Genomic DNA, 26,788 nt, shown 5'->3' with positions numbered 1-26,788 from the left:
CACATTGTTTCCTTCAAGAAAGATTGTAGTTGCTGTGTATCACATATTTAACATATCTACGTTTTTAGAACAACTCATCTAACAAAACCCCCAATAAACAGTACTTTCCGATCCTTGAATCATTCACCTGTAATGAGTGAGCTTAACTGGTTAATATCTTTAGACTGCTATCTGACAGAATGCCAACTTTACTGTTCAGTCTCCAATCTTTCTGATTTTATTATGAAACAATAAAGACTGTATTTATTTCATGGGTTATTACTGCGTGAACGGTGAGACTTGGCTTGTTAAACAATGCACCATAGAGAGTGGAATATAAAATACAGGACTCTCCTACACCCTCTGCCATCACTCATCATTTTGTTCTTATACTCGTTTGTTTTTTGTTTTTGTTTTGTTTTGTTTTTTTGCATAATTGCTGTCAGGTTGTATTACATAAACTTATGCTGTACTGCACTAGACAATATTACACTTATTAGAAGGAATCCATTATCTCAAGTAATGGGGTTTTGTATAGTTGAATGGCATCATCGCTTGATAACCCAGTTAAACCACATTTTGAATCGTTGTTTAAAATACCATGAAAGTCTCTGCATTGCAGTGCTGGGTAGATTTCCTGCCTTGCAAAATGTCACACTTCTCCTTGTCTCCGGGTCTACCTAATAATGAAGGATGCTTACTCGGATAACCAGCACGCCAGTGACTGTTCTGTAAAGCACTTCTTATCAGAGCTGTGCCTTTCAGACTCTGTTCTTATCTCTTTCTTATAGCACCCATCTGAATAGCTATGCCAATCCTTGTATTCGCTCTCATTTCAAAGACGAAGCACTGCCTTCTTGATCAAGGACCTCGTTATAAAAGGTGTAGCAAAGCCATCACAATAGGATACTTCTCACAAAGAAATGCCATGCAAGACACCATATGATATGCATCACAATACATGTTATGGTCCGGATGGGGTATTTCAGGCTGTCTGATTTAAAAGGCAGCGCATAAACAAGATAAGGGGAGCGTGTGTTCATAACAACCATTCAAGAACCTGCTACACCTTGCTGTGTCCTGCTTGTGTCTCTGTATCGTGATACAGAGGACACACATACATACACACACACACAGCGCTATTACGATACGATGTGTCATGATTCCCTGATACACAGAAACTGCACAGAACCGGTGCCTGTAAGCTGTTTAATTTGACAATATAGAAACGTGTGGGATCCCAGAGAACAAACCACTAGGCAGATGCTTCAATATCCATTTCCTAAGTACCTGTCTTCTTATATTATCAATCACTATGGTCAACAATTAATTAAATATAAAAAGAGAAAATACTTTTATTCCATTATTGTGTATGTGTTTTCTGCATTTAGTAACAATATTCCATATATTTATTAGTTTTTTTCACATTCCTTTGTGTCCGGTAAAAGTCAAATAAAATTCCCTCATGTAATAATAAATATATAATATGTATTTAAAATACATGGTTAAATGGCTGTTTTATAACCTGTGTATGACTCCTCTTTATCGGACAGCAGCCACAATATAAAACCGCACGGTTTGGTACCAATAACTACAAACGTAGACAAACTAGTTCCCGCCCTTCCTATCCGATTGGTCCACGGTCTATAGCTCAGCAGATGTTTTGAAACTGACGCCATTGTGGCTCTTACAAGGGTCCGGTATCTGGACTCAAACTATACAGACAATGGAGCCAATATGGCAATAGAACCATGCAGCTACATACCTCTCCCTTATATAAGTCACGGTTTGGTCTTGCCTCTTTGCAATATTTGCATAAACCAGTCACGCCACGCCCCTGGCTCTGCCTCCTGGAACTCTGACAGCAGGGAAGCTTGCGGCAGTTGGTGAGAGAGCGAGCAACGAAGAGTTGAGTTTGTTTTTTTTAATCCGTTCAACGGGGAATTTAACTTTTCTGAAAAGTTGTCATTCTTCAAAAACAAGCGGTTTATTACTGGGTAGTTTCCGGATTACGTGTTCACATTCGTTTAATCTGAGTAAGTTAACATTTACCTTATTTTAAAGTGAATGCTGGGTTTTTGTCTCTTGTTTCAACAGACGGTTCGGTTTTCGCTTTGGATTAAGGTCTGCCAAGCAGGAGGGCGGGAGGATGCTCACGATTCGTGTGTGAAAACATTTACCGGTATTTAAGGTTGTATTGCACTGTGGCTCTTACTTATTAGACACCACACACACACAGGAGAGATGACAGCTGTCGGGTGAGCGGTTACCTTATTTTAAAGCGGTGAGCGGTGGAAGAGATGCCCATATGCGTTCCGAGTGCAGTATCGTGTGTCCGACTCGGACCCTCCAGATAAGAAGCCGTGACCTCGCATTGACTGTGTGACTAAGTGATGCTTTGTTTTATGGTACTCATTGATTCTGAAAATATTCGTTTTGATTTTGACAGATTTATAATTTAATTGTTTGATTAGCAAATGTATGAAACAAGATTTTTATGATTTAAAAGATTACAATATGGAAGTGAACCAAGACTTTTTTTGTAATGACATTTCGGCCTCATAGCTGTCTTTGGAAGCAGGTTTCTCTGTGCTATGATAGTAACCTCAAGAGTCAGTTATGGTAGATGGGCTGTGTTGCAACCCAACGTTGCTTTTTTAAATACTAAAAACATATAATAAAGACAATACAAACTGACATTACTGTAATTCTCTTGTGTCAAAGTCTGACCTCTTCCAGAGCATTCAGAGTCAGTCTGTTACCACCACACACTGACTCATTACAATTCATGTCACAAAGTTATCAGTTAAAGTTTGAGGCCAGCAGTTAGTCAACTGTGGTAATGTGCTTGCCTAGTGGAAATGTTTTTATTTGGAATGTTTATATTTTCAGCAGCAGGGTGTGTGGGGGTGCCTCCTTTGAAACTTGAAATCTCTCAGGTTTCTTTATCTCACAGATGCCTTTAATATTTGTACAGCCTAGAGGAGGGTGGGCTGGTAATGAAATTAGGGGGGGCATCTAATGCTGACTAATCACAGTAAAATAAAATGTCATGCCATGTTCACACATTTTCTGCAGTCAGTATGAAAAAATCTTGGATGTCACACAGCATGTAAAACTTTGGATGGATCTACTAATTGAATAGTTTATTTTGTTATTTTATTGTGTTTCAGAAGAGTTGCATATGAAGAGGGTATCCCAGTTTCTTAGACATTCTGTAAATGGCTCCAGCCCTGACTGAAACAGCTACTGATGGACATGGGGTCCACCTGTCATCTCCACTACCTTCCAGTGCCATTGAACCAGACACAGCTATCCTTGGGAAAGAATCAGGAGCATCCCAGCAGAAACTGATGGGGAACAGTGACGCACAATCTGCCTGGCTCAAGCTGACTTACCCACACTCTCCTAATGGTTCCAGTGATGATGTAATGGGTTTAGAGCACACACCTTTTGGATCCCCTTTAACTCAAGCCTCGGGACATTATAAAACTGTTGTACTAGCTAGCACCAACTCTCTGTTAAATCTGCTTTCCCTAAACAAGAACCAGAATGGGGGTAAACATTCAATCATGATGTGTCCAAGAGGTTCTTGCAAAGACTTCTCTGATCATCCAAATGTTTTTTTTGTTTCAGTTCCAGATATTAAACGTAAAGTTGTTCCAAAAGTTTGTGAGAAAACGGGCCCCAATTTTAGGCAGGAAAGTGTGCCAGATGGTGACGCTGTGATGAATTCTTCTCAAACGACAAACTGCAGGCACAGCGTAAGTGAATCTAATGCTTCAGCCAAGGGCCCAATTACATTCTTGACGCCAACCAAAATAAACGGGTCATTGGGGAGAGCACCGGCATCGCATGGCAGTGCTTTCAAAGTGGGAAGCAGTGCCAAGCAGTGGGGTTCAGATGAAGCAAGAGATCTGTTACTTACCAATTGCACAGCTGTGAAAGAAACTGGGATGAACAGCCAGCTGTTTCGGTGCCTCACCAAGCACCAAACTCTTGTGAATCAGGCAAATAAGATACAAAAACGCTTACAGATTCTGCTAGGGGAGCATGCTGCAGAACACTGCAGTAACCAGATTGGGGGGCTGGTAGATCATCATCTCCGATCAAAAGCCTTCCGCAGCTCAGCTGGGACCGGGTCCACTTGTAGCCCTTTAGTAAACAACTCCTTTGATCATTCTGAAGTGGAGCAGGGTCCTTTCAAAAGCAATCAAAATGGTTCCATGCCAACAAGCTGTACTTTAGAAGTCCAGGAGTTTGCCTGCTCAGTTAAAGCAGTGCTCTCCCGGGTTGAAGAGACTCTGGACTCTGATGCCACTGGCAGCAGTTCGGATGAGGAATGGGACCAAGAATTAGCACCGGGGAAAAGAAATTTGCCAGTGTAAGTAAAGTTTACCATTGAAACTGTAAAATCATTCAATCTGTTTATTCATTGGAATTAAAAACACACTTCATAGATTATGATTATGATTTTACATATTTTTTCATTTATGCAGTTTAACAGTAGCGTGATTTTTGAGTAAAATATACAATCTGAAATTGAATTGTTCTTCTGCTGACTTTTTTATTTATTATATAAAACAGTTCCTCACTGTCTAACACAGAAACTAACTCTAAACAGGTAAATACTAACCAGCAGATACATTTATCATTGAGCGGGCAAGTGGGATTCATAACAACAAAAAAAGTCAAGTTCAAACATTAACCCAAATCATCATCTGGATGGTTGAACAGAATTTGACATTGTATCTAGCCTTGAGTTACTGTATGTGTCATATGCAAGCCAATAAAAGCAATCAAAACAAGTGAAATGTGCCAGTGAACTAATGAGTGTGTGATTCCTGTCTTTATGGATAATCATAATTTATGGTTTCAAGTTTGTTTTATTCATTTTCAAGTGTATGAACAAAGAAGACTTACAGTAGGCTGGTGTGAGCAGAAAGTTTCACGTGTTCACTGCCAAACTGCCTTAATGTCAAAGAAAATCCAGGATTCGAGTGAAGTAACCCAGATCAAGCATCGGCCACAACTTCCATTTCAAACTTGTCCTAGAACCGAATGAACAGTCTACAGTTTGACTGGCAGATAACCTTGGCTCTTAGAGGCTCTGCTAGAATACAAATGGATTTTGTGTGTGAAACATTTGGCTTTTCAGAGGTTTAAATCAGTTGGCAGAAAATAACTGTATATTTATATACAAAATAAATGATTCATAGCTTTAAAGGTACAGTGCCTTGCACAGTTTTAATAATAGTTTTTACATATTTAACTTGAAAAAACAAAATGAAAAAAAGGAGAATCTTAAATTTCTGCAAAATATTGTACAGATAATTTAGATTTTTACAGTTTTTATTACCTTGGCAGGAAAATGTTTTGCAATGATTGTTTAAGTCCGATGGGATTGCAAAACACTACCATGTGACTGTGAGTATGACAACACCTTTCATGTGTTTAGCACTGAAAAGAAATATGTGCTGGTAAAGCACACATTGAACTTGTGAGAGCTGAGAGAGCAGCACGTTTTGTGTTATTTTCTGTGTTGCTTTTGTATGCTATTTGTATATAACTTATATTTGTTAATTAAAACAGACTATTTTTATTTGGTTTTAATCACTAATTACATATTTAAATACTTTAAAAAACTACTGCCGCTTGATGGAAGCTTTTTGGAAATGTCCCTTTGTTAAACTGGTTCATACAGCGTTTGGCCTCAGATGTATTAGTGTGTACTGTAGTTCAGTTTGCAGTTGAACACGTAGTGACCTGCAGAATATTTCTGTGCTGCCAGCTAAAGTTTCTTTCTACCACAGAGCATTATCATTGAAAATCTCAGTATAGTCCTGTTTTGTTACCAGGCTTTCTACACAGCATCATATTAACCTTTGGCAGAAACAGGAATGGTTATTGACTTGCAAATGTGCATATATGGTAGCTTGTGAACTTGAATAAACAGTTCACATGTAAATAAGCTGAAGCTCTTTTAAAAGCAGTGGGATCTCAGAAACTACTCTTGGACTTCTTATTCCCTCCTGGGGATAATATACTGTAGTAGAGGTGTACATATGTACGCTACATTGGTCATATTTTACAGGTCGCACAGGGTGTCCTCGGCTCACAGCGCACCAGCGGCCCCTGTGGTCTGGCCTGGTGCCTGCAAGCTGCCCAGAGTTGCGTTGTCTTCCGACGCTGTAGCTCTGAGTTGGCTGCCAGGTGAGCCTGCAGTGTGTTTAAGAATTAGGTGGCTGACTGCACATCCTTCGGAGGACACGGTGTGTTCATCTTCGCACATCCCAAGTCAGCGCAGGGGTGGTAGAGGTGAGCTGAGCCTAAAAAATAAATTGAAAGTGAAAAAAATAAAATAATTGGCAAAAAAAAATGAAGTTCTATAAAGATAAGAGTTTTATACTGTGTGCTGAGAAAAGGAAGAGTCAAAGATGTAGCACAACACTGAACAGGAATCTTCATTTAATTTAGGAACATGGTGTGACTCCCTAGTCTTCCTTGTGATCAATATAAAAAGAAAACAATGTCATTTTAGAATCGTCCTGTCTTATAAAACCATTCATCCGCTCTAGTTGAAAATGTGCAGTTTGTTTTTCTTCAATGGAGGGTGAACTCAACCTCCTACAATTAAAGCTATGTTGAGAGTGAGAGTGGGAGGACTATGTATTGTCTGTATTGCATTCAAAATATTCTTAGCATGGCACTATGGCAACTGGTGCATGAAACTGCAAGCACAAGGTTACAAGGAAAGGTAGTATAACTGTGAGCGCCATGGAAACCTAGAACAATTTACTATCATTTAATTGTGGCACAGACTGAGCCTATTAACTGATAGGGTGAAACAAAAACATTTCCTCTAGACCCTTTCTGTTAGACCAGGAACAAATTAGGGACTAGTAATCCAAACAGTGGGAGTGGAAACAAAAACTAGGACCTCGTATACAAATGTTCCTAAATCCCAATAAGCAGGTCATAAATGTGCTGTTTTATAGGGTTTTGAGAGAATACGAGAATACAGCACACATTCTTTGAAATGAGAGTGATTAAAACATACAACATTATAACAGAAGAAAGCTTACAGTTATAACAAAACCAGCTAAAATAAGACTATCCTGTCCAATTACTTTTATTTGTGTTTATGCTTTAGGTATACTTAAAGAACATGAATACATTGAAAGGCAAACATTTCAACTACAAGCTTTTAGATGTTTTTTACATGGACAAGTCACGACAGTTCTCCTCACTATGCATTTGCTGTACTTTTCCGGAATTGCGTTACTATTCTGATCTGGTTTAGGAAGAAAAGTCGGCCATACCAATGCAGATTACTCAATTCATAGTCATCTAGGGGAGGGGATATTTAAATGTTTGTGTCTGCCTAATAATTAGGAAAAGAACAACTCTGAATATCGTGAGGAGAGCGTCATGCACTGCCATGAAGATTTTAAAAAAATAACGAGAAAATAATTAACTTCTTGTCATGCACATTCCGAATTATCACGCATTACTTGTTTGTGTCTCGTTACCTTTCCAACACACACAAACATACGCACACATAAAAGTATATAAAATAAAACTTCTACTAAGTACAATTTTTACTACTTAAAAAATAAATATGCGTAACATCTAAAAGTTTTATTTAATTTAAGTAGTCTATAAATGTATGTGTAAAATGTGGGAACACAGGGGGTTACACTACAATACAATAAAAAACAGTATGATCCTTAGGCCTGTATGAATACAAGATTGAGAACAGGGGGATATGTAAAAATACACACGAGGTTCCTGAGCAGCTGCATGGACTAGCAGTTCTGTAGGCGGAGTACCAGGCTGAGCATCCCAATGCTGGTCTCTATACCCTGCTTCTGCTCCGAGAAGCCAGTGGCTGCTGCTCTACAGCTGTGGTAGAAGTGCCAGGAACAGAATCCACTTAACACACACACACACACATTATAATGAAACCTGGATATCATGTAATATTATAAACATTCAATCAAAAGCAGTATGGTACATTTATGTTGTTTGTTAACTATATCCATTACTTATTGCACAACATGATGCCAATTGATGCTAACAGTTCATTCCAATTCTGTGCGGTGGAAGAAGAGGAGCTCTGTTGTTCCTGGGACATCTTAAAAGAATTATAGAAAGAAACTACTACTACTAATAATAGTAATAATAAAATAATGATAATGATATGAAGGTAAAAGTTTGGTTAGTTGTTCTTAACAACATGCATTTATACAAACATTAATAATAGGCTGTATGAGAGGTTTACATTTGCAATGTCTTTTGCGTTCTTTCTTGTGTGTGTGTGTGTGTGTGTGTGTGGTTTGGTACAGCTTTGCTGAGGAATAACATGAGATTAGGCCAGTTAGACGGGATCTTGACTGCTGAAATCTCGTGAGCCACAAGCACGATTCCTGCTCCGGTTTGCATGGGTTTCTACAGCTATTTTTATCGTGAGAAAGCGCGATTGATTCATGTGACAGTGTCACAGAGTCTTGACTGTAGAGTCGATTTTCACGTCCAAGTAAACCTAGCTAATGCCTTTAGTTTGAAGACTTCTAGTCAAAATGTTTGTTATTGAATGTATTCATTTTCTTTTAGTACTGCATATCTACATTTAGCAATATTGAGTGTTTAATAGTTATGGCTGTTTTTTTTTTTTGGGGGGGGGGGGGGGGGATTGCGATCTGTGATGTTGTACTGAGAGGAAATTAAATTGTAAGCACAGTTGTTGATTGCTCATTAAAGCAAAATTCAGTTGATACTGTAAATTTAAACATAGCTTTATATAGCCAGAAACGTTTTGTGTGTGATATAAATATTGTTTTACAAAGTAGAGGGTGTAGTTTTGTTTAGTGTGTTTTTCTTATAGCAATTACTGTACATTATTTGTGCCAAGTTTTGCTGAACAGAAGCCAGCCATTGTAAGTTTTACTCTAACCAAAAATGTTATCAATGTTATTAAAAGGCTGAGTTAAGGGAAAATAGCTCATTAAAAAGGGCTGTATAGGGGAATGGTTTTTCCATGACGATTTAGCTTTTAGGGTTTATGGATACACAGGAATTATACAACCTTTAAAATATATAAACTGTGTATAAAATCCATGAACTATCATGCAAGGCTTATTTATATTACATCCAAGATAAAACCCATGTCTGTGTCTCAATTATCTCTGGCCATAGCCACACACTGTTGGTGTAAATTAAAAGATTCTGTATCAGCCACGTTTATTGAGGGTACAGGTTTATTTTAATATAAATTGAATATCTTGCATAATGAAAGCAGAGTCTGTCTAAATGGCAGTATAGAGATAAGCAAAGAATAAGTGCGTTCATCTTTTAGGTATTAAAATTGAGACACTGTTTGTACCTAGTACCATTTAATGTACTGTTTTTCAAGTTGGAAATTCAGCAGATTCATGCACATACATTTTTTAAACAGTTAATTCAGTGTTATCCATTACTAGTTTTTTTAGTATTAAAAAAACCCCTTTGAATTCAAATTGTCTGTGACACAAATGTCTTGGTAAAAACTGCATGACAAATACATATCGTGTCATATAAATCTGGTCATAAATTCCACCATAATTTCTGGGCACATTTTAAATGCCATACTGAGATCAGCCATAAAGAAAAAAGCCTGGCAAAGCCTCTTGCACATTCACATACAGTTCAACAAAGCTACTTGTATTACAGTCATTTGAAACCTATGACAAATATTTTGAGATCCAGCAGCAGAGGAGAACTGTGTTGTAAATGGATGTCTAATCCAGACAATCTCCTAGAGAGATAAAGATGAGGGAGGTTAGAATTGCTGTGCTTTTTGCTCTGTGCATGATTGCTCTCAAGCAGGCTCTTGGGATGGGACTACTCGCATGAACATGTTCCCTGTGATGCATTAACAAAGAGTACTGTAATTACAATAACATATTCCAAACATAATGTCTTTATGACGATTAATCAGTGTGACTTTGCTCATAATAATTACAGAGCACAGTTTTGTGTCCAGTGTGTATTCCTCTTTAAGTGATTTTGCGCTGATTATGGTATTTCAGTAGGTTGTCCAAAATGATTTCTGAATATCATTTTAATTTGAACTTACTCCTATCTTTATTGTTTTTTCCACAGTAATCACACTTGTGAATGGAGATGGCTCTCAGAACGAGCAGAAATTGGCAGCCGTTGGACATGGCTTCAAGCCAGAATATCTGATCTTGAATATAAGATCCAACAGCTTAGTGACCTCCACACACACATACACTCCACAAAGGCAAGACCACTCTGATGTTAATCAACCTTTATAATTAACCATATTCTAACACAGGAGAGGTTTCTCAAAATTGAGGGACTGACATTATTACAATAGTTTAAAAAAAGGGATTGCTCTATTCTAGTACAGATCCCCTCAAATCAAGTTTTAAAGTTTGGATAGTAAGTTACTCTATTGTACAGTAGCAGGGACCCCTTCATGTAATCTCAAGTGATTGCTGCACACCCCTTGTCTCCACTTATTCCAGCCTCCTATACTGGAGTCAACAAGTAGCTGCTAGCTCTTTTTTTCATTATAGAAATGGGATTTATTTTATAGCATAAACATGAACTACTGGAAATGGCAATGTAATGTCTATTGAACCTCGACCATATAAGCAAATATATGTGCATCTTATTTCCTAATTCAGATGCTGTGACCCATGCCACTAGAATATAAAATAGAAACTGCTGCTGGCCATTATTTGATAGACAGAGGCACGGATGTGACATAACACAACACATATAACTATGTCAGATACTATCTGCCACTGGAAAATCTGTGGCATAAGCTACTGTGCCACCCGCGGGTTGATTTATACATGATTATTTTTTAGATTCTATATTGGTGATTGATAGATTTCCCTGAAGAATGGCAGAATAATGTTTAAAGAAAAAGTGTATTAATGTGTTTCTTGACCCAGCTGCATGAATGCTGTTTTCTAGGGGAGAGTAATCCTGGAAGATTCCCAGCCCTTAAGTGACAGGCTGATTCAGCAGATGCTATTGACAGAAACTGCAGGTCTATTGAACACTGCCAGAGATAATACAACCCCTGCAGAGAAAGAGGATTTTTCCTTAGAACATGATTTTGAAATGGAACCAAGCAGCCCTACTCACCTCCTCAGAAATATAGAGAGACAGGTAAGCCATAATGGACCACAGCTCTTTAAACACTGCAAACCAAAGAGCCTTTTACTTGATGTAGACTGGTAGTTCATATAGCCCCAATCCAAGATTAGGTCATTAAACTGAACTTGACCAACAACAGCTTTTATTATTGCAATTACTAGCTACAAGCAGCTACCAAGTATTACCTGTTTTGCAATGCTCCCAGGCTATGTCAATCAGAAAATATGGTGGTTTATTGAGCTCTATATACTGTTTGTAGTTACAATAGGCCACCTATGTCTAAAAGACCACTTTTAGATGGTTGTAGTATAAGCATGTACAATATATTTTCATAGAAATTTGAATTGTATGTTATGGTCAAAGGCAGTCTTGTGAAAAAGGCTTATGTCTATTTAAGTATAATTTCTTATTTTTCCTGTAAATAAACTTTGAAAGTGTTTTAATTGTAATTGTTATCAACAGAGTGCCCAGCTTACAGAAATAGTCAGCAGTTTGGTACCACCTCTCAGTTTCTCCCCCTCTTCCTCTCCTGTCTCATCAAAACCGTGCAGTTGGAAAGGACAGTCAAAAAGGTACAACACATTCTTGAAAGTTTTCTTCTCTTATGTAGCAAGGTACATATTTTGGAATACTGCAGAAGAACGTTTTAAGTGTATAAATGTAACTCTCCTGCCTTTATAAATAAGCAAACTCAGGCTTTGTCACAGAAATATAACTTATAAAGTGTCTAAAATGACAGTTGCGTGGCAGTAATGTGATGTCACTGTACTCCTTGGGCTGCCTCTTCAGTTTCAGCCACTATCAGGGAATATAAAGGATGTCTGACTGATAGTCTTGAGGGACCTGCAGTACCCTACGTACCTGAGCTGGCAGTCACAAGGGAAGGCAAAATCTAGAGCAGGTAGCCCTTCCACTTGACTGTCATTTTAAACTAAATTTATCATACGATAAAACAGGATAACAGTGTTTTCCATATATCCACAGTGTCTGGCATATATTTTGAGAACTAGTCATCTGGATTTGACTGAACTTTACAATGGCTTTTGTCTTGATATATATTTTATTCTGCAGTCTAATGTTTATCTGCATTTTCATGATACCTGTAATATGTTCTTAATATCCTTACCAGGGATATGTAGTTACATATATGATATACGTGGTAGGTCTATAGTTGCAGAATTTGTGTAAATAGTGGTAGTTAATATTGATTATACTAAATGTTACCTTTCCATGGTCACTTAGTTTGTTATTTAAATATCAAATATGCTAGTTTCTAGTTCATCAAGTTTTTATTTTAAATGAATTTAAGTTGAAGTTTATTGTGGGTACAGGTTTATTTTAATATAAATTGAATATTTTACATAATGAAAGCAGAGTCTGTCTAAATGGCACTATAGAGATAAGCAAAGAATAAGTGCATTCATCTTTTAGGTATTAAAATTGAGACACTGTTTCTACATAGTACCATTTAATGTACTGTTACTTGTTTTTTAGTATTAAAAAAAAAACCTTCAAATTGTCTGTGACACAAATTTCTTGGTAAAAACTGTAGACACCCCTTCCCCCAGTGCATATATCTGACCCCAATGTCTGTTCAAACATTGAACTGTTCAGCACATGTGATACTAGAATTACAGAAACAATAACTGAAGATGAGTTGATGGTAATGCCAGTGGTTTCCCCGTTCCTCTTGAGTCTTGCTTTTAGTCCATCATTTAAAAAATGAAGTCATTTTAATTTGTTGTTTTTCTCAATTTGTTCTAAAATATAATCAGGAAAAAAATAACTATTTTAATGATGCTATCTGATTTTTTTCTTTTAATTTTTACTTTAATATTGTTTACTTTAATCAAAAATAAAAATCTAATTAAAATGTTTAGTTGTTTTTCTTGCATTCCTGCCCTTTAATCTGCCAGAAAGATAAATATTTTGAATCCCTTTGCCTAGGAACAGTAGCCTTCAATCATTGAAGTGTATTCCATTTAACTAGCCAGAAAACTCATTAATGGATGACAACTATGCAGAAACATTCTTTGCACATAAAAAATCACCAAAGTTACTAATTCCACCTACCGACCTACTGACAAAGCAGGGGAAAAAATGGTCAAAGTGCCCTCCTGGGTGGAACTTTCTTTATGCAGCAGCTTTCATTTCCTGTCCCACTGAGTGTTTTTATTGAACCTGCCTAGTGAGTTGTGATAGCATACCAAGAGTAACAGCCTGGGAAATCTAATTTAAGGAGAAGTCACTGTCTGTGCATTGATCTTAGCAGGGGTTTGGATAAATCATTCTATATCCTTTAACTAAGAAGATTTAAAACAAAAAAAAAACACTTCAGCTTGTAAGTGAACTTTCTTTTACATTGTAAAATATAGTTGTCACGTACATTTGGCTATGATTTGGTGAGGTGAAAGACTTACTTGGTATTAAATATATGACTATATTGTATTACTATAATAGAGATGTTCGTTAAAGATACTTGGAAAGAGTTACATATTAGCCTTACATGTTCCACCATTTAGTACAGCTACCCCATCACAACCTCAGTAGGATTTGTAAGTAAAATGTAGTATTTTTGATGTACACATTACATGGCTGCTTGGTATTTTTTTGAAGTACATATAACAATGTGTGTTATTGTTGCATTTTACTTTTGTTTCTTTACAGCAAAGCAGAAAGCAGAGATGTGTTTTCTAAAATAATTAGCTGTGTCTCTGGCCAGCACAGTATTAAAAAGCGCAGAGTTAGTAAAAGAAAACAGAAAGTTCCCCATATAAACAGCACATGTGTGTCAGCCAGAACAAGACCCCTTCGGACTTACCAGAAACACAGACTCTTCACTTTAGACTCTGCTTGCCAGTTTGGTGAAAAGGTAAGAACAGAACTCATTCCCACTCTTAAACTTCTATATATGTATGTGTCTTTATTTAATAATGCGTTCATGTTTTTATTTTAACTTTCAGATCGTAAAGCTACTGTTGATCGTTCGGCGATAGTGTGATACAGATACTGTAGGTTTATGGCCCAAAACTGTTGCAATTTTGCCTCTTGGGTAGAAATGTAAGAATTGTATCACTTGAGTGGGATATTTTAAATGAGAACAGTTTTTCTTTACATGGCTTCTGAGCTCCAGCTATCTCTGTTGGTAATGAATGTAAAGAATGTTGGGAACATGCCAATTCCCCTACTGACAAGTTTAACAGTGTGGGCAGTAATTTCATTGCACAGGACTGCTCTCGGGCCATCCTCAGAGCCTAGACATTGGTAATTGTTCCTTTAGTTAAGCTGAATTCCTTTGGGTGAAATTATAACAAATATTTATACTGGTACATTGAATATGTACTGTATGAAGGTAAAAACAGCTGCAGTTAAGGGCTGATAATTTCAAATAAAAAAAACAGTTAACCCACTAAACAAAGATAGGCATTTAAATGCATTCTGTTACATTCCAAGAGAACATATTATTTGTTTATCTTTTGGTAAAAGTTTTTTTTTTTTTTTTTTTTTTTTTTTTTTTAGTAAAACTTGGCTACAGAAAAATAAGTTAGTTTGCTGGAGGGATGATAGGTGAATTTGAATATATCCATTTTCAGACTAAATGCGATTTGAAAGTGTCTTTAGATACGCATTATTGTCTTATTATTGTGCCTAAAAAGGAAAAGGAATTCAAACAGCATATCTTGCAACCACTGACCTTTCATTTGATATTTTTCCTCTTTGTCTCTTTAAACATTACAGTGCAAGGATATATATACGTTAGAGTGAGTTTAAGGGCAAAGGATTCGGGTCAATGAAATAGATTCATAATTCTAATAAGAAGGCTCATATGGGAGAAGGGAACAGGGGATTTTTTAATTGAATTATTTCGAGTCAACTGAAAACAATGATTAAAAAGCACCACAGAGCATGTCTATTGCAAAATGAGACACATATTTAGGAAAGCTCCCCATGTAGCTCTGTGGATGTCATTCTGTAAAGTGAGAGGTCAGTGTTGTAGATCTCAGCAGGAGCACTGGGAGTCAAACAGAGAAGAGCGTTCCAGTAAACAGTCAATGAATACATCCCTGTAAATCTCAGTGTCATGTGACGTCAGCTCCAGTTAAGAAGAAAAACTAATTGTCTTGTTATTTGCCATGGTGTAACTGCTTCAATCCAAAATCAACAAACAGTCTTGTTCAACACCCATCAGATGATCCATTTGCCCTGGCTGTGAGAAACAGCTTCTCCTTCACAGCTAAACTTATACACCCACTGGAAAAAACACATTATACCCTGTAGACAGTGTAGGCATGCTGGAGAATACAGGCGAAACATTATCTGCTGTTTGAAATCTCAAGGCAAAACTGTCTGAAGCAAAAGCTGATCTTTTAAATGTTTGCCCATTTCTGTTTTTAAACATCAGTGTACACACACCAGCCTTACAATCTGAGATCTAAACTAGATAATCCAATACGGGTACACGTGCAGCACTCAACACAAACCATTCAAAAGTACAGCTTTGAGCAAACATAAAACAAAGGAAGATTACATTATATTCAGATTGACAATTTTAAAAGTGTCTTCAACAGTCTACGTTTTATTTTTCAATATGCCATTGCAGGCGCAGTTACCTCCAGCTGCCCCATGTCAATGTAACAGTCACTATGATCACCACTGTGAGTCCGTAAGAATGACAAAAACGGAGCAGATGGGACTGCTGGAATCATCCTTTCACCCTGTACTGTCAGTATCGTCAGGTAAATTACTTTACTCAGAAGATATTACAATTCATTTAATTTCATTATAGTATTTCATCAGATTGCTTCATGAATATTGCTGTCAAGATATTGTAAAACAGTTCTGATGAATGAGGAGTTTCACAAATAACAGGTTTACTCTATACGTGCGTGTCCAAGCACTGTACCTGAAATGCCTTATACATGTCCATTTATTTATGCAATAAATATAGAGGCATCTCACCTTGAAGACTGAATTGAAAGTCATTTGTGTGTATTGAATTAGTGATATGTTCTATATTGCTACCAAGGGATAGTAATACACCTTGAAGAATAAAGGGTCAATCTGTAGAGGGTTGTCTCTGCTGATGCTTTTATGTGTATTTACTTTTCTGTAACTTGCAAAAGCCTGGAGCTTCAATAAATGAGCGTCTACACATTTCAAAGCAAGAATACATTTATTTTGATTTTGTTTTACTGTAAAAAATAAAAGTAGAGACACAAAGTAAGGATAATTTGTCTCATTGTGGTAGGCTGAGAAAGACAGGAGAGAAGGCAACCAGTAGGAATATGTAGAAGTCGGCTGCAGTGCAGCTGGGAAACTATTAACAATGCAGCGGTTAAAATTTGAAAATGTTGGAAATCCTAAAACACTGGGTACTGGATTGGTGTTATCCAAGAGTCATCATTCAACAACCATTCTTCATTATACAGTGGGGCAGAGAGAAATGTGCCACGTGGTAAAAAAGAATACTCTTTTGTTGGAAGGGTTAGATGATTGGGGTTTGCTAGTGTTAAGAACATATTGGCCCAACCCAATATTGTAGTTTGATTAATATGTATTATTGTCAAAACTTTACTGTGCATCTAATCATTTAAAACACATGTTTGATTTTTTTTATATGACTTTTATTCTACAGTCTAAAGTGCATGTCAGCAGCATTCCTGATCTTGTTCTGGCTCGATGTTTTGCAGATGTTCCTCTTCCTCTCCATCTGCACACATTACTGCATCAGGAGGATTGGGTGAAGAGGCCAATTCCACCAACAGAGGATGTCAAAGCTCCTGTCTTTACCAGCGGTGGAAGTGAGATGCCTGCTTTCACAACATTGATTGGTAAGACAAGAAGTGCTCTGTCTGTAGCATATTACAACATATTATGCAGGTGACAGTATGGAGCTAATATATAATTTCATAGCTTCTGTCCATGGGCCCTCCTGAAAATTATAGTGTAGCCAAGTGTAGTTTTATTCTCGAAAAATATCTTTATTTTTGTTGTTGCTTATTTTTCTTGTAAAATGGAACGGTGGCATGTAACTTTTTTTGTGGATAATTATTTAAGTGTTCTATCAGAAAATGAATTATCATGTATTTAAATATTTTTTGATTATCCAATTATCTCACTTGTCAAAGCCCTCAAGTTGTTAACTAGAGTTCATCCCTTATTTTTGTCAAATTTATTCGGGTATTTATATCATACAGATTGTGGTTATGGTGAGGATCATTATTCGAAACTTCATGGTTGGTCTGGTCGGTCAGCTATCCATAGACCTCCAAAAGTTCAGGGAACACCAGGACAGCTATATAGGGAAGGAAGGAAAAGAAGGTACACTCATGAGGCAGTGGAGGGTAAAGAAAAAAACACTTTTACTATTTTTTATTTTACTTCACTCAGACCTTTGTTTTACCCTTTGGCTCTTCATACCAAAAGGATAATCTGATCCTAGTAATAGGAAGGAACCTCATGTATTACCACTGTGGACTGATGAGAACTTAATCAGCTGTTCTGTTTTTATTCCAGATGAAGAAGCTTTCCTATCCCGACTGATGAAGCCTCCCTTTCACCTGCCTCGCTATCCAGAAGAGAGTGCTTCTCATATCATAACATCCAAATCCACACTGTCCCATAAACAACCCACACAGGTACCATGCTATTTCTAGCTCGAAGTCACAAGACTATATCAATTTGAAGTGATAATGAAGATCCTTGTCATTTGAACTACTGAAATAGGTCACTGATTTTGAGTTCTGTGTTCCCTTTCCTACTGTGACAATTCTCAGTCCATTTCACCTGACGTAGTGACACCCAAGCTGTCTTGTAATCATAAGAGCTAGTAAAACCCACTGTATATTAAACCATCAAACATATCTTTTCACAGAACCTTGCAAGGAGACCCCTTCGAAGTGAGTGCTTCTATGACATTGACAATATTGTGATTCCTATGTCACTAGCTGCAACCAGTAAGGTCGAGAAGCTGCAGTATAAGGACATTATCACTCCAAGGTACACTTTCCAGTTTATTAACATTATAAAATGTACAGAACCATCAGAACTTAGGGAAATACTTTTCCCATCATAAAACCACAATATTTTTTTAGAAACCAAAGCTGAAGCATCTTGTTTATTGTTTAGCTTTGATGGTGAAATAAAACTGTAAGTCATTTCTTGCACGATATTAACTGAACTATTTCCATCCAATATCTTAAGACATTTTAAAAGGTCTTTACTAAGGTCTATTGGATCAATTCAGTTAATGATTATGAGGTAAACACAGTGTTCAGCCAGTTAATCGTATTAACTGCAATCTCATAAGTTTATAAACTTACAGTGTGCAGCTTAAAACACAAAGGGTCCCACTCTAATGGTAGGCTAGCTGCTAGCATTTAGCAACTTCATTTTGTTTTTGCAATTCTGGATGACTTTCTGTCAGATTTTAACAACTTAATACATCAGATAGTTACAGTAAATTTAAGTTGATTTGTTTATTATTGTTGAGTTGTAGCACCTGCAAGTAGTCAGGATGACAGTGGGAACATATGGGAAATAAGGCTGGATTCAATATTGTTTGCTGATAAAATGTCTGTCTCCAAACAATAGCTGGCGAGTTGTTGACATTCAGCCTTTAGAGGGGAGTCCTTTGGAAGAAGGAGAGGTAAGTCGACTTTAACAATGTTTCTCACTTGTTTTCCATCATTAGTTAGAATCTTCTGTATTTGTTAATATTCCTGTTATATTATCCCAAGCCATATTGAGTAGCTGAATTGAGTAATGTAAGATCATTGAGGTGCACCTCTAGTTCAGAGAGTACAAAGATTTAATAAACAGGGTCATAGTAAAATAAGAGGTAAGAAAGACAACAGAAACAGGTAGAAAAAGCAATGTTGGTCAGCATTAAAAAATCCTGCTTTTAATTATGCCTGATAGTCAGTAACCTACTGCAGTAACCTGTTCTTCTTTGTAGGCAGAAGACCTATCAGATCAGCCTTTTTTTTCAAGGCATGTGAGATGTGAAGAAAAGGAAAAAAAAAGGTGGACCTTTTGGGAGGAAAACAGATGGCACAGACAAAATAGCAGGCAGGTGTACTTAGAGGTCTTTGAGATAACCCTAAACAAATCCACTAATGCACTGCTTGATGTGTATATTTTACAGATCAAGGTGTTTTTTGTTTACAACCTTGCAACAGTTACAAATCTTACAAATTGTATGTCCTGTATTTCAGAACAGTGTAGATTCAGAAATAAGCAATACCAGTACAGTAATTCTGTTGTCTGTTTTCTGCGTTTTTATGAAGTTTCTCGTTTACTGTCTGTTTTCTGCGTTTTTATGAAGTTTCTCGTTTACTGTCTGTTTTCTGCGTTTTTATGAAGTTTCTCGTTTACTGTCTGTTTTCTGCGTTTTTATGAAGTTTCTCGTTTACTGTCTGTTTTCTGCGTTTTTATGAAGTTTCTCGTTTACTGTCTGTTTTCTGCATTCCGTTTTATATTTTGGGAATTGGATGAAAGCAGTGTTTTAGGCGTCATGCTATTTGCATGTCAGTTTCTATTTCCACAGCCATTAGAGTGTGAAGCAGCTATGCTACAGCAATACTACAAGGGCCAAACACATAAAAAACAACTTTGACTTACAAATGGAACATTAACACGTTACTGGGTGTGGTTTACGCAAAACCAAGAGGGCAGCCTGCTGCACACATGTACAAACATTTACACTTCTTTGTTTTTTTGTTTAGATTTATTAGTAGAAAGAGTAAAACTATGCCTTTTGCATATACAGTATACAGTAGCTATTCGTGTAAGAACATGTCTTGAAAGTTGTTCTTCCAAGCAGTGTTTATGGTACGAGTTATTGAGAAAATGGTCTATTGTTTACACTTTGAATACTGTAGAAGCTCAATTTGCATTCTATTCTTGTTAAGCTAGCTAATATCTGATGCATTTAAAAAGCTGATCCCACATTTAAAAGTGTATTACATGCAAATAAAAACAGCGTAGACCATCTTTATTTAGAAATGAAAGAAATGTAATTATTTGTATTGTATTTATTATTGCAGGTCCTCCAGTAAAAGCTCAGACTGCACTCTGTATCCTTTACATTCCCCATGGAATTGTACAGCTGGGGCCACTCAGAACATGCCATCCACACAAGGGGACTGCACCTGGCAAAGCACAGCTCCCAGTTCATCTGTCCTAGAGGAGGATGACCAAGATGAAAAAGTAAGATAATGAACAAAAAGTTACAATAAGAACTTTGCACCAATAACTGTTTCCAGATTTATCAAGTTGTGCTTTGTATAAGGATTTATTTCTAGTGTCAGTACTTTTCATGCTCTGTTTAGCTTAATAAGGTTGATTATAGATAAAAAGATTACAGGTTCCTATTGGCATAGAATGATTTACATACTGTAAAGCATGTCCTGTTAATGAAATGTTTATTTTAACTGTCTGGTAACGATACATTTCATGCATTGAAATCCTGGTTTCTAATTAAATACTGCTTTGGACGTGAGAAAGGTTGCTTGGGCTTTGTACATTTTGTTTGTTAGATCTTGTGTAAGTTTTACACATTTTTTTCTTTTTTAAGACTTTAATGAGTTCACTTGCTATTAAAGTACATGGTGCTAATAAAATAATCCATAAAGTCTCACTACAGCCGGATAATTATATTATATATATATATATATATATATATATATATATATATATATATGCTTTAAGTCTCGATTTTCCTATATAAGAAAGGCACACATTATGTTTAAGGTGAATATGATTTTTCAGTGCTGTACTTCTAGTCAGCTTCCTAAAGTTGCACGAGTTTGAGTTCTTTGAAAGAAAATGCATGGCAAACATTAAGAATAGCTTTTCACTTGTTTTTGTGGAGAAATATGTATCTAAAAAATGCATTCCGGAAAAGTTACTGTCTAAAAAATGTATACCTTCTGAATTGTTTGTCCTGGATTTACTGACATTATTTTGTTAGCTATATGTACTTAAACTATTATATATTCAATTATTTTACTCATTTCATAGCTAGAAACAGGTATTCCTAAATTGATTCCTGGACAAAATTATGTAGATTTTAGACCACACATCAGTAGGTTAAAGTTTTAAAGAATTTAAGTGAGATATTTTTTATATATATATTTTTCTCTTCTAGTTTATATTGCCTTGGAAAAGCAGAATTTTTCCTTTAGATGACCAAGAAGTTGAATCCTTAAAGCCCCAGAAAGTTTCACCGTTTGAGGAACAGACCTCACAGCACATAAGAACTTTTTCCTGCAGTTCTGCTGGTCGGGTTTATGAGAATGCATCAGGAGCCTCTGCTTGTACCAAAATTACACCACCTGCTGGAGATCCACTGCATGTTCCCAAGGAGAAAAGCCAGACTTCCAGTGGATGTCAAAATAGTATACAGAATACTGGTAAGCACATGAGTAGACAGGGATGAAAGTGCTTTTTCAGTTTTTTCAAAGAAAATAATAAGTATCTTCTTCATCAGTTAAAATCATGTTTCATTTCAGTTCAAGGGGCATGTGGCAGGCTGGCGAGTGGATAGAGGCCCAGAGACAGACTGCAGTTCAAAAAAAATAACTATTTTATTATAAATAAACAAAAATAAAGTGCACACGGGCAAAATAACAAATACTCAAACACAAATAAAGCAAAAAACAAAACTCACAAAAATAAAGTTTCCAGGCTGGGCAATGCCTTCACTGGATTCAAGTTTTCTACACAACCAAAAAAAACCAACCTGCTTCCTCAGCTCCCTCTCCCCAAATGAGAAGCAGAGGCCTCCTTTTATATCAGGTGGCTGGGCGCTGATTGATCGTTAATTAACCTAATCAACTAATCAACCCCAGCCACCTGAACATAATAAACCCAGGCAGGTAGGGGAAGTTAACCCCATCCCTGCCAATTTAAAGGGCAGAGCTTTGCTCTGCCACACACCTCCCCCCATGTACAACGTACACCGGCCGCAATCGGCCAACTCCCCCCTTCCCCCCACCCTCCCCACCCCCCTCCCCCCAAGAGTCCAATTATGTCCCTTGGGTGGGCTGTTATGGTGGGTGGTGGTGGGCGGGGTTGATGTCGGAGCCCCCAAGCCTTCTTTGGTTGAGGGGGCCCCGAATCTCCAAGGTAGCACGGCGACGACGGCGGCCCGGCTCCCTCTGGTGGCGGAGGCGGCGGCGGCGGCCCGGCTCCCTCTGGTGGCGGAGGCGGCGGCGGCGGCCCGGCTCCCTCTGGTGGCGGAGGCGGCGGCGGCGGCCCGGCTCCCTCTGGTGGCGGAGGCGGCGGCGGCGGCCCGGCTCCCTCTGGTGGCGGAGGCGGCGGCGGCGGCCCGGAGGCGGCGGCGGCGGCCCGGCTCCCTCTGGTGGCGGAGGCGGCGGCGGCGGCCCGGCTCCCTCTGGTGGCGGAGGCGGCGGCGGCGGCCGGGGCTCCCTCTGGTGGCGGAGGCGGCGGCCCGGCTCCCTCTGGTGGCGGAGGCGGCGGCGGGCGGCCCGGCTCCCTCTGGTGGCGGCGGCGGCGGCGGCGGCCTCCCGGCTCCCTCTCTGGCGGAGCGGCGGCCCGGCTCCCCTGGCTCTGGCTCCCTCTGGTGGCGGAGGCGGCGGCGGCGGCCCGGCTCCCTCTGGTGGCTCCTCCCTCTCGGGCTCTGAGAGCGGCGGCGGCGGCTCCTCCCTCTCGGGCTCTGGGAGCGGCGGCGGCTCCTCCTCCCTCTCTGGCTCTGGGAGCGACGGCGGCTCCTCACCCCTCTCTGGCTCTGGGGGACGACGGCAGATCCTCCTCCCTCTCTGGCTCTGGGAGCGACGGCAGATCCTCCTCCCTCTCTGGCTCTGGGAGTGACGGAGGCTCCTCCTCCCTCTCTGGCTCTGGGAGCGACGGCAGATCCTCCTCCCTCTCTGGCTCTGGGAGCGACGGCAGATCCTCCTCCCTCTCTGGCTCTGGGAGCGACGGCAGATCCTCCTCCCTCTCTGGCTCTGGGAGCGACGGCAGATCCTCCTCCCTCTCTGGCTCTGGGAGCGACGGCAGCTCCTCACTCCCTCTCTGGCTCTGGGAGCGACAGCAGATCCTCCTCCCTCTCTGGCTCTGGGAGCGACAGCAGATCCTCCTCCCTCTCTGGCTCTGGGAGCGACAGCAGATCCTCCTCCCTCTCTGGCTCTGGGAGCGACAGCAGATCCTCCTCCCTCTCTGGCTCTGGGAGCGACAGCAGATCCTCCTCCCTCTCTGGCTCTGGGAGCGACAGCAGATCCTCATCCCTCTCTGGCTCTGGGAGCGACAGCAGATCCTCCTCCCTCTCTGGCTCTGGGAGCGACAGCAGATCCTCCTCCCTCTCTGGCTCTGGGAGCGACGGCAGATCCTCCTCCCTCTCTGGCTCTGGGAGCGACGGCAGATCCTCCCTCCCTCTCTGGCTCTGGGAGCGACGGCAGCTCCTTCCTCCCTCTCTGGCTCTGGGAGCGACGGCAGCTCCTCCTCCCTCTCTGGCTCTGGGAGCGACGGCAGCTCCCTCTCCCTCTCTGGCTCTGGGAGCGACGGCAGCTCCTCCTCCCTCTCTGGCTCTGGGAGCGACGGCAGCTCCTCCTCCCTCTCTGGCTCTGGGAGCGACGGCAGCTCCTCCTCCCTCTCTGGCTCTGGGAGCGACGGCAGATCCTCCTCCCTCTCTGGCTCTGGGAGCGACGGCAGATCCTCCTCCCTCTCTGGCTCTGGGAGCGACGGCAGATCCTCCTCCCTCTCTGGCTCTGGGAGCGACAGCAGATCCTCCTCCCTCTCTGGCTCTGGGAGCGACAGCAGATCCTCCTCCCTCTCTGGCTCTGGGAGCGACGGCAGCTCCTCGCCCCTCTCTGGCTCCCGGGAAGGCGGCTCACCCCTCTCTGGCTCTCGGGAAGGCGGCTCACCCCTCTCTGGCTCCCGGGAAGGCGGCTCACCTCTCTTTATTGGAGTGACCGGTGGATCTCCCATGTCTACCGCCAGGTAATTAACCACCATGAGGGCAACCTCTGGGAAGGAGGCCGGGTGGTGTTGTTCCTCCCACTGTTCCCACCTCTCCCCATCTCGACGCCACAGCGTGTTGATAACTATGGGGAGATCGTGGACGAGGTCTGCCTCAGGGTGCATCAACCAGTCCCAGATCTCCTGGGACGGTGGTGAAGGTGGTGGTGCTGGAGGTAGTGGGGTGGCCCCTGATGCCCGGGGTGAACACGGCACCTCTTCCTGGGCCTGGTTGTAGGGGCATCCTGCCCAGTTGTGGCCGTCCTCCTCACACCGGCCACACCAGTTTGCCAGTGGCACATCTGGGCAGGACCGCCAACGATGGTCCTCCTTCCCGCACCAGGAACACCTGGGGAAGAGGCTGGCCGGGTCCTCCAGCGGTGGCTGCAGCAGCTTACATTTCTTCAGCTGCTGCTGCTTTTCCTGCCTTTGCCGCTGTCTGCTCTTCTTTCCCATTTTTTTTTTTTCAAAAAAAAAAAAAAAAAATACTGCTATGAGCCTCTAGGTGGCGCTATCCCACTTCTGACACCAAATGTGGCAGGCTGGCGAGTGGATAGAGGCCCAGAGACAGACTGTAGTTCAAAAAAATAACTATTTTATTATAAATAAACAAAAATAAAGTGCACAAGGGCAAAATAACAAATACTCAAACACAAATAAAGCAAAAACAAAACTCACAAAAAAAAAAGTTTCCAGGCTGGGCAATGCCTTCACTGGATTCAAGTTTTCTACACAACCAAAAAAAACCAACCTGCTTCCTCAGCTCCCTCCTCCCAAATGAGAAGCAGAGGCCTCCTTTTATGTCAGGTGGCTGGGCGCTGATTGATCGTTAATTAACCTAATCAACTAATCAACCCCAGCCACCTGAACATAATAAACCCAGGCAGGTAGGGGAAGTTAACCCCATCCCTGCCAATTTAAAAAGGGCAGAGCTTTGCTCTGCCACAGGGCATATAACAACATTCAGTAGTTAGTTGCGATGACTGTTAGTTACCCAGTTTGTTTTGCCTGCTCTATACCAGTGTAATTGGAATGCTTCCCCCCACCCCACCATCATAATGGCAATGTTTTATTCTATTAAATTTTCTTTTTCATATATTCTGTCATTTGAAGATCACAATAAAATATTGATAACATCAAAATATAAACTGTTCAGACAGTGTATACTGTATATACTGTATTTATTTGTTATAAGGTCTTGATTTGTATGAGCTATATTTTGTCTGTATTTTGCAGTTTCCTATGAGGCAGCCAGAAAGCAGAAGGGATATCACAGTGATATGCTAACAATGAGCTTGAGAGGAAGAGGACAGCAAGTAGACCAGGATCAAGCAGCGCTATACCAACATGGTTCTAGTATTCTAACACCTTAGAAGGAAATGTATTCAAATGCAGTTTTAACTTTTGTACCATATTGTCTTTTTATACTGTAAAATCTGTTAATTTTCACAGTGTTTAAATATATATATATATATATATATATATATATATATATATATATATAATATATATAATTCTATATTATATATATGTTTTCAAAAGTAACAGTCGTCAAGACCATGTCTCTTTACATGCACTTCCAGTCACTCGATCGACCATTTTCACTACCAGTTTCCAAAGAAAGAGTTTCTAACGATTCCTCACTACCCTATTCCGGGTACGTCTAAAATGTGGTGATTAACAAATGGATTATGGTACTAGTTTAGTAAAAAGAACGACATCGTTACAAAGAAAACATTATATATATATATATATATATATATATATATATATATATATATGTGTGTGTGTGTGTATATATATATATATGTGTGTGTATATATATATATATATATATATATATATGTGTGTGTGTGTGTGTGTGTGTGTGTGTGTGTTAGATTTAGGTAATGCAATATGCTAGTTTTAACTTGACACAGTACTGCATTCTTTAAAATTCTGCAGGCTAACACTATGACACTATTGGCAAACATACTGACATATTTTCTCGCTGAAATTCTCCCCAAATACCACCATCTGCTGCTAGCACAAGTTTGATCTGTATTTTAAAGCAAATCTGTAACCATGTCACATCCCTCAGTGTTTTTCTTTGTTGTGGCAATGTGTGTGCACAGATGTCTTTTGTTCAGTAGCAGCTTCTTGCATGTCTTTTCTCTACCTGCTTGTTTTCTGACAATAAATAATGGTCAGCAATGACTAGTTACAGAAAATGTGTAAGAATTCAGATATTGATTATTTTTTGTTATTTAGATTTTTGATCTCAGGCAAGATACTGAGCCATAGATATGTACAGATAAATACTGTACAGTAAAACAATAATACATTTTTACAAGAATAAGCAAATGTACTGTATTTTTATTTAAAAATAAGTAATTACTGAGGGAGCTTTAAATACATAAAACAAATAATATACTTTTGACAGTTAAAGTGTAAGCCACAACAAACAGAAAAAGCTAATGAAATTGAATTTCCATAATCAGACTGCCATAAATGTCAAGATGAAACATCCTCTTTAAAGAAGTGACCTGCTATTGTAGAATGCCTTACATGTGTGTATAAAAGGGCTGCATTGTTCCTAAGAAACAATACAGGTTTTATTGGCTTCTCTTTAAATCAATAGTCTCACCACCATTCTACACACAGGATCCCAATGCAA

General features: G+C 39.5%; 1 protein-coding gene across 3 annotated transcripts; it reads left to right on the top strand.

The window, feature by feature from the left end:
• Positions 1-1,873: 1,873 nt before the first annotated feature.
• Positions 1,874-25,533, top strand: LOC121321401 (KAT8 regulatory NSL complex subunit 1-like protein). 3 transcript variants are annotated; one of them, XM_041260327.1, is made up of 15 exons: positions 1,874-2,015; positions 3,156-4,363; positions 10,123-10,264; positions 10,969-11,166; positions 11,617-11,726; positions 13,822-14,026; positions 15,755-15,890; positions 16,845-16,985; positions 17,671-17,792; positions 18,029-18,153; positions 18,748-18,802; positions 19,112-19,224; positions 20,202-20,364; positions 21,305-21,569; positions 25,369-25,533. In XM_041260327.1, the coding sequence occupies exons 2-15, from the start codon at positions 3,201-3,203 to the stop codon at positions 25,503-25,505; spliced, it is 3,075 nt and encodes a 1,024-aa protein (XP_041116261.1). In that variant the 5' UTR covers positions 1,874-2,015; positions 3,156-3,200; the 3' UTR covers positions 25,506-25,533. The 3 variants fall into 3 exon arrangements, with proteins under 3 accessions (XP_041116261.1, XP_041116260.1, XP_041116262.1); XM_041260326.1 differs by having other exon boundaries at positions 3,153-4,363; XM_041260328.1 differs by lacking the exons at positions 18,748-18,802; positions 19,112-19,224; positions 20,202-20,364; positions 21,305-21,569; positions 25,369-25,533 and adding an exon at positions 18,653-18,730 and having other exon boundaries at positions 3,153-4,363.
• The last annotated feature ends 1,255 nt before the right edge of the window (positions 25,534-26,788 follow it).

The sequence above is a fragment of the Polyodon spathula genome, chromosome 10, assembly GCF_017654505.1.
Source record: "Polyodon spathula isolate WHYD16114869_AA chromosome 10, ASM1765450v1, whole genome shotgun sequence".
Lineage (NCBI taxonomy): Eukaryota > Metazoa > Chordata > Actinopteri > Acipenseriformes > Polyodontidae > Polyodon > Polyodon spathula.
This window is presented reverse-complemented; position numbering and strand designations above follow the sequence as displayed.

Excerpts from the sequence above, each read along its gene's own strand:
- LOC121321401 (XM_041260327.1), top strand. The coding sequence starts at position 3,201 with ATGGCTCCAGCCCTGACTGAAACAGCTACTGATGGACATGGGGTCCAC. Across the intron at positions 11,727-13,821 it reads TGGAAAGGACAGTCAAAAAG|CAAAGCAGAAAGCAGAGATG; the intron begins GTACAACACATT and ends GTTTCTTTACAG. Across the intron at positions 18,803-19,111 it reads GTCCTTTGGAAGAAGGAGAG|GCAGAAGACCTATCAGATCA; the intron begins GTAAGTCGACTT and ends TCTTCTTTGTAG.